The 19,192-nt window shown below is 46.3% G+C and overlaps 1 protein-coding gene across 7 annotated transcripts in view; it reads left to right on the top strand.

Moving 5' to 3' along the window:
- The window catches only part of SFMBT2 (Scm like with four mbt domains 2), a 224,946-nt gene that overhangs the window by 133,165 nt on the left and 72,589 nt on the right, over positions 1-19,192 (top strand). For all 7 annotated transcript variants that reach the window (XM_047740302.1, XM_047740296.1, XM_047740300.1 and 4 more), the window contains 2 exons: positions 9,009-9,110; positions 13,263-13,410. In XM_047740302.1, coding sequence (XP_047596258.1) covers positions 9,009-9,110; positions 13,263-13,410 — 250 coding nt within the window. The remainder of the gene's footprint in view (positions 1-9,008; positions 9,111-13,262; positions 13,411-19,192) is intronic.

Below are 19,192 nucleotides of genomic sequence, written 5' to 3'. Positions count from 1 at the left end.
TAAGTGCGGGAATGTAATCACCATTTACCCACACACACAAAATCAGCCGTGGTTTTTCCCATAGTGCTGCTGTGAGTAAACCTGAATTTCTTGCCACTTACAAATGCTTTTATGTGCTAAATGGTAATCAATGAAAGGCATTCTCTGTGCTCTGCTTCATTTTTATTTTTATTTTTTTAAACCTGGTGTACCAGTTTTTGGACTTACTATGAAATAAGTCTTCCTCTAGTTACCTGTTATAAATCTTGTGGTTCAGGTTGAAGTATATATGGTACTACATTTTCTCATTACGATTTTTTAACTTGATTTACTGTGTGACTCGTAGATAAAACCACTATTTACAGCTGTAAGTAAAGAATGGAAATGCTGATTAGTGTTCAGCGTACAGATTTTTTATTACATTTTCGTTATAAATATTTCATTGGCTAAATTTAATTCAGGGCAGTGGAATTAAAACGTAATAATGCTATTGATTTAATAAATGCTAGCATCCTCATGTCCGTTTTTAGATGAAACTAAGATAATGAGAGTAATTTTCTAGTGAACGTATGAGCGCTAGATCTCGTGTAGAACAAAAAGAGGAACAATATGATAAATTACACCAGATTTTTTTTTAGCACATCTCATGCTGATAGGAGTAAAGGCGTTAAAGCATATAGTTCATTATATATCAATTTGAATGTAATACTAATTAAAACCTTCCTGACTTCTCTGAAGCCTATTCTTAGAAATTATGCAAATTAATTGAGGCCTTTGAAACGATGCATGTGCAACGTTTGAGTACCCTGTGGACCAAAAAAGTACCTTGCTGGAACTGAGTAGAAGTATACCATGCAGTATCTCTGTTTGAGACAGTAAGAGATGGGGGAACTCGGGGTGCCTGGGGGGCTCAGTCAAGCGTCTGACTGTTGATCTCAGCTCAGGTCTCGATCTCGGGGTGGTAAGTGTGAGCCTCCACTGGGCTCTAAGCTGAGCGTGGAGCCTACTTTAAAAAAAAAAAAAGGTTTTGGTGCTTAAAAAAATGCCGAGGGGGGGGCAATTTGGCAAATTGCCTATCTGGTTATTTGCCCATTTTATTTCAGATCAACATAAGCAAAAAGGAGAAGCAAAGAATTAAAGGCCGAGGCTCGTATGACCACCCCTGGAAAATGTTCTGTAGTGTTTGATGGTGGAGCTTGGGTTAGGAGTCTGGTTTCCACATGAGGGAGGGGGGAGCACTGCTTTTCTTTTCTTTTTTTAAATTTATTTATTTGACAGAGATCACAGAGAGAGAGGAGGAAGCAGGCTCCCTGATGAGCAGGGAGCCCAATGCGGCGCTCGATCCCAGGACCCTGGGATCATGACTTGAGCCGAAGGCAGAGGCTTAACCCACTGAGCCACCCAGGCGCCCCAGCACTGCTTTTCTCACACTGAAATCCTCACCAAGTGCATTTTAATTGTATTGTGTTAATTAGCTTGAACCCATTCTCCCCGGGGCCCCATTCTTATACCGTCCTATCATGCGAGGTGTGTTTCTCCAGTGAGGCAGGGTGGGAAGGAGCATCAGCTATTTTAGGAGTTGGTGATGGCCACACAGCACATAACCTCCTGGGCATAACCTGCTGCTCCTCCAGCCCCTAAAGTAAATGCAGAGAGATGAGTCAGGCTCAAGGAGGAATGTGGCCCACGAGGGGCACCGAAAACGGTGGAGAGTTCCATCTTTCCCGTCTCCGCTTTCTCCTGTGTCCTGCTGGGTCTATGCTTCATCTCCTCCTGTAGATTAATACTCAGGGCTGCTTGTCTGTTTTATAAAGGGCTTCGCTGCTCACCCTGAAGCTTTCTCACTCTGCCAGAGATGTTTGGCGTGCTGCTTCCTCCCGGATGACTAACAGGGAGACTGCCCTGTGCACTGGTGTTTCTTCAGTAGCTGAGTTTGATTCTTCCAGAAGCCGCTGGGACCTTTTCCAGGCACGGCAGTCCCTTCTAAGGCAGGGACCGCAGCAGGGGCTGATGTTGACCCCTGCACCTGGTGGGGGGGATGCCCCGAGGTCGTCCGATCTCCTTGACCTCTGCCTCTCTGGTGAAGTAGAATGAGACATCAGCGGGGTCTGGGAAGCCAAACAGCCAGAGACACCATGGTTTGTCCACACTTCCTTTTCCAGCCTGACACTTTGTATTTATCCCTCCTTGGTCATTTTCTAAGTAAATGTCAAGCTTCTCAGCATCAGGACTACATCCCCAGCTTGCTCTTCATTCCGTGTACATTAATGCGTGACCCGTGGTATTTAAAATACTCCTGATGGGTTGAGATGCGTGTGCCCTTTGCAGCCGGGAACATGGACTGGCTGAACCACGTTTATCAGATTAACCTGTCTGGGTTAACGTTGATAATGTGAGAAGATGGTTATCGATGAAGGATAGCCTGCTTACAAGGCCCGGTAGTCATTTTGCTGCACACGGTTCTTAAATCTTTGTTGGCTTCAAAAACACGCGAAAGCAGTCTCAATCACTTGTTGATTTCTTTTTTTTTTTTTTTAAAGATTTTATTTATTCATTTGACAGAGAGAGATCACAAGTAGAGAGAAAGGCAGAGAGAGAGAGAGAGAGAGGGAAGCAGGCTTCTTGCTGAGCAGAGAGCCCGATGTGGGACTCGATCCCAGGACCCTGAGATCATGACCTGAGCCGAAGGCAGCGGCTTAACCCACTGAGCCACCCAGGCGCCCCCACTTGTTGATTTCTGATGAAGACCGTATATGGACATGCTGGGGGTAACTTTTAGTGTCGCAATTCTCTGACACTTTTTTTTTTTAACACGCCATTGGAAAGGTATTAGGAATTAACTGCAAAAGTTTGGAGGTTAAGTAAATAATCAGTATTAATAGCTGTTGCCTTTTAACCTGGTAATATCTGTCTCTGAAATAAAATTTTAGGAGCCCATAAGCTGTGAAAGTTTTATTTGTTTGTTTACTGATGAATGATGGGTAAATAAAAGATCCTTTATGGCCTTTGCTTCCCAGTCTGGTCTGTAAGCCGAAGCTAAGCATGGATGTGGTCAGACCACTTGGGTTTGAATCTGGCTTCTCTGGTGAGCTCTGTGTCCTTGCTTGGATAACTTAACCTCTCTGTGTCTTAGTTTCCTTGCTGTAGGATGGACACTCTCCCATAGTCTGCTGTGAGGGGAAGATGGTAATACAAGAAAGTGCTCACAGGTATTTGCAGTATGCTATGCTCGACATCACACGCCAAAGCAAGTTATTCTCAGTGCAGAGTGCCTGAGTGGTCATGGGCGAGGGCAGGAGCTCCTGGGTTCTGGAGAGAACAAAGCTGATGGAGAACAGAAGTAGATGTACACATAATCTCTTTTACATTGTCATTCCACCAAAAATAAGGTTCCCTGAAGAGCGATTATTAAGGTAGGCTGGTAAGACATCCTCCAGTAAAATGAATGGCGTTTTACTTCTGATCAATATAAAACCACTTCAGGGCAAAAATAAAATGTGTAGCGACAGGTGTAGATGGGAAGGACATTGCCCGTCTTTGTTAAATGAAAGGTTTTCTATAAGCAATTTAACTGGACTCCCGGACATTTAAATAAACAGTATTTCTTGAGTGTGACAGGCGTGTTTGTGAATGCACTGAGGATTTAGTAATCCCTCCTGATTTCAGGAATAACATCATTCTTGATCCAGTAATTGTGAGGTGTGAATGATGCCCTAGAGCTTTGCAAAGGCAGGAATGCATCGTTCAAACCAGAGTGGATTTTCTATTATCTCTCAGTAGATAATCAGTTTTGCGAATCATCTTCAAGAGCCAGGAACTCTGTTTTTTAACATCGAGAATGATTAGCTGTGTTTGCGTAAATGAATGCGTTTACTCTGACTGCATTAGCAGCCCAAAGTAAATGGTCTTGGGGGGGGTGATTTAATTTGTTTTTCAATGACAGTGTCTATACATTTCCTCGTATATGAATATGAATGTACTTATATGCACAGAGAGAGCTCAGAAGGTCTATGCTTTGTCTTATTTGGAAATTTACTGGCATTGAATTCTTTAATTATCATAAAAAACTCTATTTTTTAAGAATGTCAATGACTCCCTTTGCCTTTTTTGATCAGACTTAAATGCCTAAACCCGGTATTTTAAGACCCAGCCTCCAGAGCTAAATTTACGAAGCCACTTTCCCATAAACTTTTCTTTGCCCTTCCAAGTCTTGTGCTTTCCTGTTTCAAATCAAGATTCACTCCTCTAAATCCTTGGGTCGCCATCGTCGTGGCAGTAGTGATTTTTATAGGCTGTGGTAAACCTGTTCCTTCTGGAATTTCTTCTAAGGCTGGATCTTCGATAGCTCTTCTTTGTTTTTCTCCTTCCCCCTCTGATTGTTTGTGTGTGTGTGTGTGTGTGTGTGTGTGTGTGTGTGTGTGTGTGTGGTACGCTGGTGGTGTTTAATGCATGCTTATCGACTGAACCATAGAATATGGAATTGGAATGAATATCGAGAAGTCATCTTGTTTTGGACGTTTCTTTAGCTCACTCCAGTAAATATGTGTTGGGGTCTTTATAGGATGACCAGGGAACGCAAACGAGAGAGTTCAGCCCTGGCTGGGAAGTATTGCCCCAAACATGGGGGCTGTCTATCCTGTTTGTTTTGAGGTCTCCAGGGGGCAGCTGGAAGTTTCCCCAGCCAGCCCTCTGAGCGGATACCCTTCTGGACAGAAACATTGGAGCAGTGGATGGACCGTCATAATTGAACTCACGATCATCTTGTGTCTTTGCTCCTGGACTTTAAAAAATTTCGTTGTGTTGACTTGCCTTTGACACCGGTGGTCATTGAAGGATTGTTCTTTTTTTCTTTCTTTTTTTTTTTAATGTACTGATTAAACAGTGACTTTAAGAAAGGGGAAGGTGGGAACGGGGGTGCAGGCCCGTGTCGCACAGTTGCTGGGCTTGTCTTCGGAATGGAGAGTTTGCGTTTAAGGGGCTCTTCTGCGTGGATGTGGATTATTCGAGACCGGAATAGAAATGCCTGTGTTTGGATGCAGCTACCTCACATTGTGTCTGGCTTCCTTTTTAGTATATTAAACGATAGGGTTGAAAAATTGTCACGTGGTTTGGAACAAAAACAGACGCATTTCTGCGAGGCAGAGGTCCGTGTGCTTGCAAGGAATAGAAAGCTGGTAGAAGTAGTTTAAGATGTAGGAAATCTGAGCCGTGATTAAAAATGAGAAGACTCCTTTGTGAACCTTTGCTCACTGAGCATTAGTCTTAAATTGCTTAAAAATACTTTAAAAAAAAAAGATTTTATTGGGGCGCCTGGGTGGCTCAGTGGGTTAAAGCCTCTGCCTTCGGCTCGGGTCATGGTCCCAGGGTCCTGGGATCGAGTCCCGCATTGGGCTCTCTGCTCGGCGGGAAGCCTGCTTCTCCTCTCTCTCTGCCTGTCTCTCTGCCTACTTGTGATCTCTGTCTGTCAAGTAAATGAATAAAATCTTAAAAAAAAAAAAGATTTATTTATGTGTTTGAGAGAGAGAGAAAGAGCATGCAGGACCAGGTAGGGGGGCAGAGGGAGAAGGAGAAGCAAACTCCCACTGAGCAGGCAGCCTGACACGGGACTTGATCCCAGGACCCTGAGACCATGACCTGAGCTGAAGGCAGCTGCTGAACCGACTGAGCCACCCAGGCGCCACCTTCAGTTGCTTAAAAAATATCTTACAGTCACTGAAATAAAATACCGTCAACACCATTTAAATTTTTAAAAAAATATTAATGTCATTAGTACTTTATTTTCATCTCATATATGGCTTTGTATGATTTTGATGTGAATGGTATGTTTTATGGATGAGCAGAGAGATAGAGACACTCGGTGGTTGACAGACAAGCACATGGGCCTCTCTAGGAAGGAGGGAGGAAACTGTGTGATTTCTGCATGAAATGATGCCCACTTTACCTAGAGATGAAGTCTGATGCCGAATACACTGAAATCCTTAATGGTAAACACTTGTAATGCCAGCTGCAGCTCTGGAAGGAGGTTATCTGAGGAGCAAATTGTTGCTCTAAGCCTTGAGGCTCTATTTCTAAGGGAAGCAGCCAGTGCCTGGTCCCACCCGACAACTGTGAATGAAATAAGGCAGCTGTGAAGGGATCTGTGTTGGAGAGATCTGGGAGGGCTCGGAGCATTGATCCAGGAGGGGTGTGAAGATGGCCAAGGACTTCAGGTCAGTGGTCAAGGTCAAACTGAGATCCTGGGCTGTAGAGAGGGTCTGGCCGCCCTCGTCAGCCCTGCTCAGAAGGCTGGCTCCGCTCAGAGCAAAGGCAGGAACAGAAGTATCTCAGGCAGAGAGGGGGCACAGAGCTGAAATCATGAGGGGCTGAAGACGGTGGATAGACCAGAAGCCCGGAATGTGGTCAGGAACCCCAGACAGCAGAAACAGAAAGGAGAAGCAAAGCCAGGTAAGGGATCGAAGTTGCAAGGAGAGTGCCGTGGGCACAGATGGCCAGAAACTACACCTTTCCTGGGATTGGCGAGCCGCGTCTCAGAAGTGTTTAGTCTTGCAGGTGTGAGTCATGAGAGGGAGCGTGGCGGCGAGGAGGGACATCTGATCGCACAGAGAAGCAGAACTTCTGTGAAAACCTTGCCTTCGTCCAGGCCGTTCATCGTACAGTGGACCCTGGAACCGCATGGATGTGAACTCCATCTACACGCTTTTTCACTCGATACGGTTGAGTGCTGGAAATGTGTTCTCGCTGTGAATTTCTTACTAACGTCGTCTCTAGGGTACTTTATTTTAAGAATATGGTATATCATTCAGACAACTTATAAAATATGTGGTAATCGACTGTTCATGGGATCAGTAAGGCTTTTCTGGTCAGTGGTAGACTCGTAACTTTGGGGGAAGTCCAAAGTTACGTGCAGATTCTCGACTGTGTGGGAGGATGGCGTCCCTAACTGCCGCGTCGCTCAAGGCTGGGCTGGAGTTACACGTGGGTCCTTAGTACCTGAGGACATTTCTGTCGTGTCAGGCAGGAGAACAATGACTGCTTCAACTTGTTGACTGTATTCAGGCAAAGTTTATATTATGGTTTGGGAGTAACTCCTTCTTTCTGAAGGGGAATTAAAAACGGAAAAGTATTTATCTGCGTAACCGATTCATATGCCTCAGTTCCCGCTGCTGGTGAGATACTGAGGGTGCTGGTGTCTGACAGGAACTGTAACGTTCCATCTTTTCATTGAGGTGTCAGCTCATGCTTTTTGGTTCAAGTTTACCGCTTTTGTCTCATCCCCTGTGGTTTCTGGCCCTGCCTTGGCACTGTGCTTGATGTGTGTTAATATGCATTAATTCTCTGTACTGTTTCTTTGATTTTTTTTTTTTTCCTAAGCCAGCTTCCCAGCCACCAGTAAAAATCAACACTGTCATGGCACCTGGGTGGCTCGGTCGGTGAAGCGTCTGCCTTTAGTTCGGGTCATGGTCTTGGGGTCCTGGGATCGAGCCTGGTATCGGGCTCCCTGCTCAGTGGGGCATCTGCTTCTCCCTCTGCCCCTGCCCGCCCCCCCACTCCTGCTTGTGCTCGCTGGCTCTTTCTCAAATAAATAAAATCTTAAAAACCCATTGTATTAAGTATAAGACAATAAAATCATCTCTTGCCTTTAAGAATTTTTCCTTGTGCTTTGCCTCCTGTGCTTATGATTTTTGTCAAGTGTTAGCTGTTACGTTCTTAAGGAATCCGTAAAGGTTGAGAACGGGCTAGCTCTCTCCGTGAGTTTCTTGTCATACGTCGTTGCACACCGAACACATCCCTTCTTGGCTGTCACCCACCTCACCCCTCCCCTGCACGTGGCGGCACCCTTCGCTTCAGTCAGACCCAGGATTTATTGTGCACCCACTGGGTTACTGATCCCTTTGCGGACGACTGTGGCGACGTGAGACAGGGTCCTTGAGATTCTGGGGGTGTCTGAAGCCAGTGATACAGTGGAGGGATGGGGAGTTTCGTAAGCAGGTCTTCTGTGCCCCGACCAGCTCTGGCTAGGGGAGCCGTCCCAGCCCCACGGGACTCTGTGCGACGATCCTCAGAGTCGCGCGTGCAGAATGACATCATTGAATTATTTAAAAACCCACTTTAGATTTGCAGATGAAAGAAAGTAGTAGATCCCTCCACACTTGCATACTTCCCAGCTGACCGATGTGTGTAGAAACAGCAGGATTTATTAGCAGCTGTTAACGCCCTCAGGGACGGGCAGCAAGTATACGTTGATTTTATTCACCAGCATTTATCCAGGCTGTGAGTTCCGCGATGACCTCCGTCTCTGCAAAATGAATCCTGGTATCCAGAGTCCAGCCGGCCTCACCTGCGGCCGGATAGGGAAAGTGGATACTGAAATTTGTTCTCTTGTGAAGGCAGGAAGGCTCTGTCGGGCACACAGGGGGCTGCTGAGTCGGTTATGAAACTGCCGGATGCCTATTAAACCGGGGCTTTGTGCATCTTTATTGAGCGGGAGTCGGGTTCTGATGGTGTGCACGGCTGGGTTGGACCGTTCTGTGCACGCATTCCCAAGGTTGGCCACTTACTGCCCGTAACTGATAAGCTGTATGTACTTGGGCACAAGAGACCGGGACGAGCTGTGTCAGCCACAGGGTTTCCCCGAAGCCCTGTGATGTAGCTCCAGGAGCAAGAGGCCACGTTTCCTGAGGGCGCACCTGCTGTGTGTTTCGGATGACTGCTTGCCTCATTACTCTGTTGTGGTTCACGTAGAGCAGCACCTAAGAAGATCAAAGCAGGGCCACGTGGGTTTTTTTGCGTAGCGTGAATTTAAGCACGGCCGCAAAGCCTTGTTTTCTTCCCCCGGAGGAGCAGTGGAGCCCGCGGAAAATAATTAAATCCGCAGTATCTTGCAATAACGAGAAGTTTGTAACGGGGAGGGTTAATTATTTCAATCCGACTTCAGTTCCCCAATAAAATGTCTAAGGAAAGCGTCCAGACAGCACCGAGTTAATTTGCAATATCGTCAGCTTTCAGCATCTCTGTCCTTTTCCCCGCAGGATCATGCTGATCTGCGAAGCCATTTCTTCACAGTCGGGATGAAGCTGGAAACACTGAATCTGAGCGAGCCCTTTCATATCTGTCCTGCATCAGTGACCAAGGTGAGCTCCTTCCCTTGGTCCTCACCTCTGCCTCCTGCCGATCTGCTCACAGTGGGCCAGATGGAATGTGCTGGCACAGGGGCGGACTGCGGCATGGTGCAGGGAAGAGCACATCGGGGCTGAATGGCACAGCACACCGGCCGGAGCGCGTTCTCCCTGGGCCACACTGTCCTAATCACCCCCTTTGTCCCCAGTCGCGCAGAGCCAGGTGCCTCCTGTTGCAGCAGAGATAGGGGTTAATATGGATTGGACTGTTGCTGTCCGTGTCCTTGAGTGACCGGGAAGGAGGGGCAGGTGCGCGGCTGAGTTTACAGCAGTGAACTCCACCACGAGTGTGTGCCACCTTCTGTGGTTGGCCAGGGACACGTCCATGCGTGCATCCGTTCCCATTCTCTTTAGCACAAACGGCCGGGAAGTCACACGTGGTCATCACTGCCGTAGTAACTTGGTCCTCTTCCGCTGACCGTCCTCGGTGTGTTCGACCTGCTTCTGGGAAATGCCCACCCATGTCCCGTCTGCAGTGTGTGTCCCCATACCCGGCTTCCTTTCTGCCACTGACTTTCCTTCACTAAAGGGAGAGTCCGCCTCTGCGTTTTGCAGATTTGAAATGAAATCACCTTTCACGTGAAGTCATTTTTATGACGGTCTGATGGTCTTTTTGATTTTCATCTCCCCTGGCCATGCAGGTAATCTCACGGAAGTCACCTGTGGAAGTCACACCTACAGTATGTGTTCCACCTTAAGTGTCCTCTAACAGGTGGCAGGGAAACTGAGAAACTCAGCGTTCTTACCAGTGTGTGTTTTAGTTAATGGCCTTTTGCAAGAGAACTTAATTAACAGTCCAGAAGTCAATTCCATTTTAATTTCTTTTACCAAGGAAGACTGGATTTGTTAATACAGTGATGAGTGTCTGGGAGTCATTTTGTATGCTCTTTTTTAAATTGATGATCGGTAAAATTGAGAAACACAGTGGTGATAATGTATTTCAGAGTATGGAAAATGGTTAGAATCATGAAATACTTTTTTCCTTTTTTCCAAATATTTTTTCTTTAGCACATAAATTACTTTTATGTAACTCTTACAGTAACCTATTTAAAGAATAACTGTGTGCCCGAGAAAATTACTGACTTAGATTTTGCAGGACGGTTTTGGGGTTGCAATTTATGTCCTCGCAGTCATACACCGTGCATGTAAATTGACCTTTGGGGTTCTTGAGTGCATATTCTGGTAGGTGCACATTTTCCCAGAACTGTTGAGTTGTATTTGCTGAAGCCTGGCCAGGCTTTCCCTTTGTCCCGGCAGTGGCCGATACACTGAAGTCAGCTGCCAGTTTACCTGGATGGATATTACCCGGTCCTCATTCTAAGAGACCACGGTGTTCACTTTGTCTGCTGTTTCTATAGTAAAGGAAACAGAGGAACAGATGTGCTAAGTGCTGTCAGCAGTGAACTCACACTTCCATGCCTGTAAATAGTTGTAAGTGATCGTGTTAGAATGTGGCTCACTCCTTACGGTTGGGCGCGGCCCAGATATCCTCATCTTGTTGGATAGATTTCCACTAACAGTAGTTTGGTTTCCCGATAAATAATTTTCTCTCTAAATAGGTCTTATTGAGGATGGGGCCAGGGAGGCTCTTTTCTCCTGATTTTTTTTTTAAGATTTTATTTATTTATTTGACAGACAGAGATCACAAGTAGGCAGAGAGGCAGGCAGAGAGAGGGGGAAGCAGGCTCCCCGCTGAGCAGAGAGCCCGATGTGGGGCTCGATTCCAGGACTCTGGGATCATGACCTGAGCTGAAGGCAGAGGCTTTAACCCACTGTACCACCCAGGTGCCCCTCTTGATTTTTTTTTAAGGTACATTTTCTTTTTCATTTTAGCTTTTCTTAGCCTTTTTACCAAAGATCACACACTCGGTCTTTCTGTCCCACATGCATCCCTTTTTCTTCTCCTCTTGGCCCTGTGTCGTGGACACATGGATTGAAATGTGCACTCTGGCCCCTTAGCACATATGGGCACGTCCCCACGCTCAGGGCTCCCTACAGAGAGTAAAATATCAGGATATTCCTAATGTAGTCACTATAATTCAGCCTGTTCCTCCTAACATTGGAAAAGGTTTTGGAATATGTCTGGGCATATAACGCTGCGCTGTTACTACTCATCATAATGAAAACTTCATTTTCGTTTTCCTCAAGGCTTTTCTTCATGGCACACCCATTGAAGAAATAAATAATATTGAAGCCAATAGACAAGGAGGTGGTTGACTGTAGCAGATCCGGGATGAAATGTCCCACCATACAGTGAGATTATAGATTAAGTTTCCAGTGATCCAAAACAGGGTGATACTGACAGATGATGGTGACGATGACATATGTGTGTATGTGAAATCTGTCCTGTTGTTTAGATCAACAGTCTTGGTTCTGCCCCTTTTCTGGCTAGCTCTGAGCCACGCAGTCCTGGGCCGGTTGGTTAACTGCAGGGTCTTTTTCTGAGACCTGCAGGTTCTGGACCAGATCGATGTTTCTGGACCATGTGGGCCATGACCCTAATGGATTTGAAGAAACTAATAGAGCTTTTTTTCTGAAGTATGCACACATGAATATGCATTTTACTAGGTTTTGGAGATTCCTTAGTGTGGTCCTTATGGGGTCGAGTGGTGCTAAGAGATTCAGCCAGCAGAATCCCACACTTTAATTATCCGTCTATGTGTGTGTGTGTGTGTGTGTGTGTGTCCGTGCATGCACATGCAAGACCCAATCCCACTCCACTGGGTTTTGTAGGCACTACTCTGGACACTGGGAATGACAAAAGTCCCTGCTTTTACAGAGCTTATATTTCAATGGGAGGGGGGCAGAGACAAACAAAATCAGTAAATCTGTATAGAAGTTTACATGTTTGGTGCTAAGGAGAGAGACGCAGCAGGGGAGGAGGAGCCGAGGGTGGAAGGCCAGCGTGTGGGATGTGATTTTAAATCAGGCTGCAGGGAAGATCTCTCTGGGAAGGTGAGGTTTGGTCCTTTGCTCTGTCAAGTCTACTTTCAAAGGAAGACCTCGGGCAGCACAACGGTAGCCATTTACCAAAATTAACATCGAGAAGAACAGAAAGGAGTGCGCTCTGCCGCTTTGCTTTTAATCAGACTGCTTCCAGATGATATTTTGTCAGTGAAGGAGCCAGGAATCCTAGCTTTTTAGTAAGTGTTAGGATTTTGTAAGAAAGACTGGGTTATGCCTGTCAAGCTCATAAAGTGATGTCTTTCTTCCTGGCCTGGTTCACATACTAGATTCTTCAACCCCATCGTGCTTGAAAGTGCCGGGCCCATCTCGGTTTTGCGTTCTGCTCTTCCCATCGGTATGCCTTGTTCCTGCTTCTTCACTGAAGAGAGGAGACTGCCCTCAGAGGATCTGTAGGGGGAGACCGATTTGGGATCAGTCCCTAGGCAGGAATGAGGATCTCCAGGACAGAGAGAACTTGCAGGGTGAAGCTCTGGGGGCCTGTACTCGAATAGGAGTGGTCAGGAAAAGGTTCCAGCAGCATTGACTTTCAGGGGGCACCTTGCAAAAAGACACTGCTGTTTTGGAAGAACTTTGGCACAGTGGGTGTTGAGGCTGGGAGGGTGTCAGGCAGAGATGTGCCTGGGGGGGTGGACGGGGTGATCTTGGGCTGGAGCCTATGGTGGTTACAGGGCTGGGAGGCAGGATGAAGCCAGAAGTCCCCAAGCCCGACAGTGGAGCTTCTTGAGTGATCTGGTGTGAGCGCGTGGGTCCCAGGTATGGACAAGAAGAAACCACTGACCTTTCAGGGCCCGTCTTGGTGTTGCCGTAAGCCTGGCCTTGTCTCCCTGTGTAAGTTTGGTTTTCTCGAAGCCCTGGATGTCAGGTGACTTCCCTAAAGACACCTGTGTTGTTTCCTTCTCTGTTTTATGTGAGTATTACTCATTCGCTTCTCTTGCCGTTAAAATGGCCGTGGTGATCACCTATCAACCGGTTCATACCTGGACCAATTTCATAATACACACTGAGGGGCCGGTTTGTGTTGAAATCATTTTGATGAAATGTATTTATTGCCTTTGGAAGTGGTGCCAGCATCTCATACTAGCTTTTCAGGAAAATCCCATGAAATTAACCCTTGGCTCTGTGGTCTGTGTTTTCTTGCAGGTTTTTAACAATCATTTTTTTCAAGTGACTATTGACGACCTAAGGGCAGAACCTAGTAATCTCTCGATGCTGTGCCATGCAGATTCTTTGGGGATTTTACCAGTACAATGGTGCCTTAAAAATGGAGTCAATCTCACGCCTCCCAAAGGTTCGTATTCTGTGAAAATATGCATGGTTCAGGTGGTTCGGGGGAGGGGGGCATCATACTGTCACCAAAGCGTGGCTTTGTTAATCTCCAGAAGTTGAGGTTGCAAACTCTTTTGACATCATGGGAAGAATGTGTCTCGCAGGTGGCTTGACGCAGGAATCTATCCCAGCTCCCTCCCCGGTGAGGTGTGTGACTTTGGGCTTCTCGAGAAATCCACTTCTGTCCACCCCGGTTCTCTGTTGGTTATCGTGTGCGGAGCTGCTCGTGTGCATGACAGAGGACACAGCATCGCTAGGTCATCAGGGTTGGCTCAGCGTTTAAATGTGTCTAGAAGTGGGTTTAAAAATGCAACAAGGGACACCTGCGTGGCTCTGTTGGTTGAGCATCCGACTCTTGATCTCAGCTCAGGTTCTGATCTTGGAGTCATGAGTTCGAGCCCCGCGTTGGACTCCACGCTATGCAAAAATAAAAACCAAACCAAACCAAACAAAAAAAATGCAACCATATGCTGAAGAAGCATTTCTTAACATTTTCATTTCCAGTAATTTAAATTTTCCCCAGAACTCGGTCACTCTTCTGATAGCCAACAATTTGATGCCATAATGCATAAAAATAATTCAGTTGGGAGCCGGGTTGCATGCACATAATTTCAAACTGGGACCATGTACCACATTTCTTTTGGTAAGGACTGAGCCTGGGGTTCACATGCGGTGTGCTGTCCCTAACCGAGGTGATGGAAGAGAGCAGCCAGATGGAAGGAGAGCGGGCGGGAAGGAACACGGAGTGGTAGAATAATCGAAGGGAAAAGGGGAAGCGATTCCCTGGAAGAGTAAACTTACGGTGGGATTCCAATAGCGACCCACAAATAATATGGGGGTTCCACGCTGACCTTCTCAGCTGGCCAGGGGCTGGATTATGGGTAGCGTTCACCATGTTGGGGGGCTAATATCCTGGGGGAGGTTAGGTTCCAGATGCCTCGTCCTAGATGCAGCCTCTCCTGCTGCTCCCACCTCGCTTGTCTGCCCTGTGCTCCGCCGGGCTTCTCTCCCACTCCATCCTCCACGCTCACCCCCACTGGGGGATGCCTGTTGAGTGTTTCCACCTCCACCATTGACCCTTCTCGTTAGGGGACTGCGGTGGCAGAGCGTGGGCTTGTCACAGTGTGGTGAACTTTTAGAGACCATGGTTTATCCTGTTGAACATGCCTAACTCATTTTGTCCTCAAAATGAGCATGGCCTCGGGACGGGACTCTGGGACCCACCTGGGGTCAGGTGGGTCCCAGAGCTTCTGGGGCCTGAGGCCACATCACAGTGCTGATAAGTAGCAGCGAGGGGGTTGGCCTCCCAAGTCTGTGTGGCCCTGTGGTGAAGACCCCAGTTCCTGAGGCCTTGCGTGTGCCTCTGCGTTGGTCCTCCTGGGTGACTGGCCAGATCGCCTTTCAGTTTTCAAGACTGTCACATGGGACACCAGCGGGACCCTGCGAGGGCTCTGCAGAGTCAAACAATGACACGAGTCTAGGTATCTTTATAATCCTCTCTGATGGTCCTACAGCATTTTCACTGTGATGATCTCCTGGGAACAGATCAGGGAAGTCTTTTTCTGCTGCAGAATCTAGCGACAGGTCACTTGCTACATTTGAAAGTCCCACGGACCATCTCTAACCTCGTGCTGGCTAATGGAATCAGAGCGTTTGTACAGAGGGGTCCCTGTCATTGAAGAAAGACTTCTAGATACCCAAAATGCTGTGTGGTTGGACTTTCTAAATTACCAAGTAGTAACAAGATCTATTTAAGAATTTAAAGAAAAAATGAGTTGGGTGAACAAAAGGGGAAAATATTCGTATATGCATTTCGGCTGCTCGATTATTCCATTAGGCGGGGGTTAAATGTCTCCCAGATTTTTGGTTTACCAAAATGTTCACCAAATGTCTATAGATATTTTAAATATATTTATTATGACATTTAAGTGTTAGAAATATGTTTTGGAAAAGAGAATGTTGGTGTAATTTGGATACTTATTTAGAAAATGGGTGCGCCTATTGGATAATTGGATTCCCTGATAATTTGGAGAAATATAGTTGGAGAATTACAGTTCTAGGGTATAATCTTTTCAAGTCCTGTGGTTACAGCAGAGTCTTGGGTTTAATTACTGAGCTTCTATCATTTTGTGGGAATATATTTGTTGGATATTTATATATATGTTATGCACGTAAGTAAAATATATTTGTTTTTGTAATTAAAGCAAATTAAAATGGAGAGGTGCTGCTGGAGGTTTCTGTGGTGGTGATTTTATGGTTTCCTCATGAGGTAGTTTGTCACATAGGTTACGTGTCAACAGCAGGGCTGGGGATCCTTCTGTAGAATTTTTTCAAACCATTCTTTGCTTTATTAACATACAGACATAGATGCTCTTCTTATAAAAGTTATTTTTAACTTAAATTCTGAGCTTTATACATAGGGTATGTAGGATTTATTATACATGTTGAGAAGTGAGTTTCACTGTTTTCTTGTGTGTATGTTTTCCACGAACATATTAACATATTAACATCGTTTGGATTTCTGTTAGAAATGGAAACACTGCTTACGGTTACAATGTACTGCCTGGTCCTGAAAAGATAGCCTACTCGCTCCCCAGTGGGAAGCAGCTGATCAAAGAAGAGATACCTGGTGGTCTGGGAAGATTTGCAGAGAACATAGACCCATACCTACATTGTTTTGACTTTCTTTCTTTTTTTTTTTTTAAGATTTTTTATTTATTTATTTGACAGAGAGAGATCACAAGTAGACAGAGAGGCAGGCAGAGAGAGAGAGAGAGAGAGGGAAGCAGGCTCCCTGCCGAGCAGAGAGCCCGATGCGGGACTCGATCCCAGGACCCTGAAATCATGACCTGAGCCGAAGGCAGCGGCTTAACCCACTGAGCCACCCAGGCGCCCTTAACTTTATTTCTTAATTAAAAAAAATAATCTGGGGGCGCCTGGGTGGCTCAGTGGGTTAAGCCGCTGCCTTCGGCTCAGGTCATGATCCCAGGTCCTGGGTTCAAGCCCCACATCGGGCTTTCTGCTCAGCAGGGAGCCCTCTGCTTCCTCCGCTCTCTTTGCCTGCCTCTCTGCCTACTTGTGATTTCTCTCTGTCAAATAAATAAATAAAATCTTTAAAAAAAAAATAATCTGTCTCCCGACTTTAAGGACAGAAAGTGTGTAAGCTAGAACCTGTAGGCAGGTTTCAGTAGGTCTCTGGGAGAGCAGATGCTTTCCTGGTAAGGAAAGGACAGAACCTTGGAAGTTTTATTCCATTCACTTAAAACCAGCACAGGACAATTCAATATTATAGGCACTATAAAAGGCAATCAAGCGAGTAGATAAATCAGCTAAGCCAAAGTGTATATACGTTATCAGCCATGACTTGCTGTTTTTAAACTACTTGATTTAACCTTGTTGGCATGTCACGTGAAGGATGAGGCGTAGAAGGAGAAGAGCCAACATCCCGTCCAGGGGGGTTTCGAAGAAAATATTAAGCCTTTCCTTTGGTTGCAAGTCTGTTGTAAAATGGGTGTGCAAGGGCTGGAAGTAATCTGCTTATTCCAGCACATGTCTCCGCTGTTTGGCCTCTAGTAATCGGTGCTTACATTGTTAACATGACTTCAGAGGTACAGGTGTGTTTTTCATTCTTATCGAGACGCAGAGTAGCGACCCCTCATTGGTACGGTCTTTTCCTAAAGAAAAGGCTCAGACTCTGACTGATGAACTTTCCCCACTTGGTGATCTGCTATCTTTCAGACCTACCAGAGGGGACAGAAAGTAACAAATACCCACACTCCTGAAGCAGGTGCTGGCATTTGGCTGCATTTGATTTGGATTTTTATTTTATTTTATTTATTTATTATTTATATTTTAAAGATTTTATTCATTCATTTGACAGACAGAGATCACAAGTAGGCAGAGAGGCAGGCAGAGAGAGAGGAAGGGAAGCAGGCTCCCCGCCGAGCAGAGAGCCCGACGTGGGACTCGATCCCATGACCCTGAGATCATGACCTGAGCTGAAGGCAGAGGCTTTAACCCACTGAGCCACCCAGGCGCCCCTGATTTTGATTTTTAAAAAATGAAATGAGGCGTTCTAGAGTAAAGAAGACTGGGTCACCTCTGACTGTCTGTTGCTCCCACTCAGTGTCTGTTCTGTCGGTGAATCCCTTTGGTATTTTGGGGATCTGACTGTGTACTGTCACGATCACCCTGGTCCAGGCCACGGTCAGATCTCTCCAGGGCTACCCTCGAGTGTGATGGTTGGCTGGTGCTGTTACTATGTACCCGTTAAGATGCCCGTGTTTTAAGATGTCCCTCTGGTCTAGAGCCTACCGCCTCACTCAGTGGCAAGCGCAGGTCACGGTCCCAGCCTCCAGCTCCCCCTAGTTCCCAGTCTGCCTCATTTCCTAAGATGCCCTCCACTGCAGGCCTTGTCCTTCCCGGGACGTGACACTCGGTCCCCTTACGCATCTGTCTCCCTCCTCCTCCTTCAGTCTCGATGGAGGTGCCGCCTTCCCGGGGCGGTCTTCCTTCTCTCTCTTGTTGAATATCAATTACAGATCTCCCCCCACCAACATTTGTCACCTCCTTCCCTGCGTGGCCTCGCTGCACAGAACTTCTTAGCATGTCAGATGCAAGTCATGTAGATTTTACTTCTTTGTCCTGTTCTGTGTGTGTCTCTCCGCTGCAGCGAAAGATCCAGAGAGCCGAGATTTTTCTCCGGTTCTCTGCTCATTCCCAGTGGCTAGAAGAGCGTGGCTCTTGGTCAGTGTGTGTTGAGCGTTGAATGAATTGAAGTCCTGCCTATGTTCTGTGCTTGACCCTTCCCACCCTTCCTCTCTGCCATGACTTCGGTGCCCCCCCATCCCCCCCCCCCCCCCCCGGCCATGACCATACCCACCTTCCTAAACCTGTTGCGTTTCCACTGCATGACTTGGAGGTTCTCACTGTTTGCTCAACAGCAGATCTTTTCAACACGTGCACACAGTAGGATGCCACGCCTCTTTCTATGTGACTCTCACCCTGTAGCGTCCTATAGATATTTCTCTACGTTGGCGCGTATCGATGATTCATTCATTTTGCCTGTTGTGTGAGCAGACCGTGATCCTCACTGAGGGCCTTTGCAGGTCGTTCCTGGTTTCTGTGTTGGAATGACATTCAGATGTGCCTCTGCGTACATGTGCCAGAGTGGGAGAGGTCTCTCTGGGGATGTATCCAGCTGTGGGATGGCTGCTGGGGCTCACGTTTCGCATCCTCCTCGCTGTCATGAGTGCGTTGGGCTTGAACATGGCCCTTCCGACAGCTGTGAAATGGGTCTCCTTGTTTCGCTTTGGCGTCCCTAATCGCTGGCCCGGTGGAGAAGTTCCTCGTTCGCTTGTTGGCAATTTGTACTTCGTTTCTATTGTTGATTATACTTTTTGCCCTTCCTCTGTTGATTATAGAAGTATTTATATTTGAATATGAATGCTTTCTTTGTCATACACTTCACCATGTATCAGAGTCCATCCTGTGGCATGTTGCTTCGCTTCTAATGGTATTTTATGTTATATTGAAATATGAAATTGTAATGTCGTCAAATACTACCGGCCTTTTCCATTATGATTTGTTTATATGTCTTTGGAAATTTTTCTTTACTGATGTTCCTCTGTGTTTTCTTTAAAAATCTTGAGGTTTCATTTTCTGTATTTAGCTCTTTCTAATGTGCTTGGAGTGAAGTTTTGTATGGCATGAGGAAAGAAAACAATTTTATTCTTTCTCTGAAG

Source organism: Lutra lutra, chromosome 8 (assembly GCF_902655055.1).
Source record: "Lutra lutra chromosome 8, mLutLut1.2, whole genome shotgun sequence".
Taxonomy (NCBI): Eukaryota; Metazoa; Chordata; class Mammalia; order Carnivora; family Mustelidae; genus Lutra; species Lutra lutra.
This window is presented reverse-complemented; position numbering and strand designations above follow the sequence as displayed.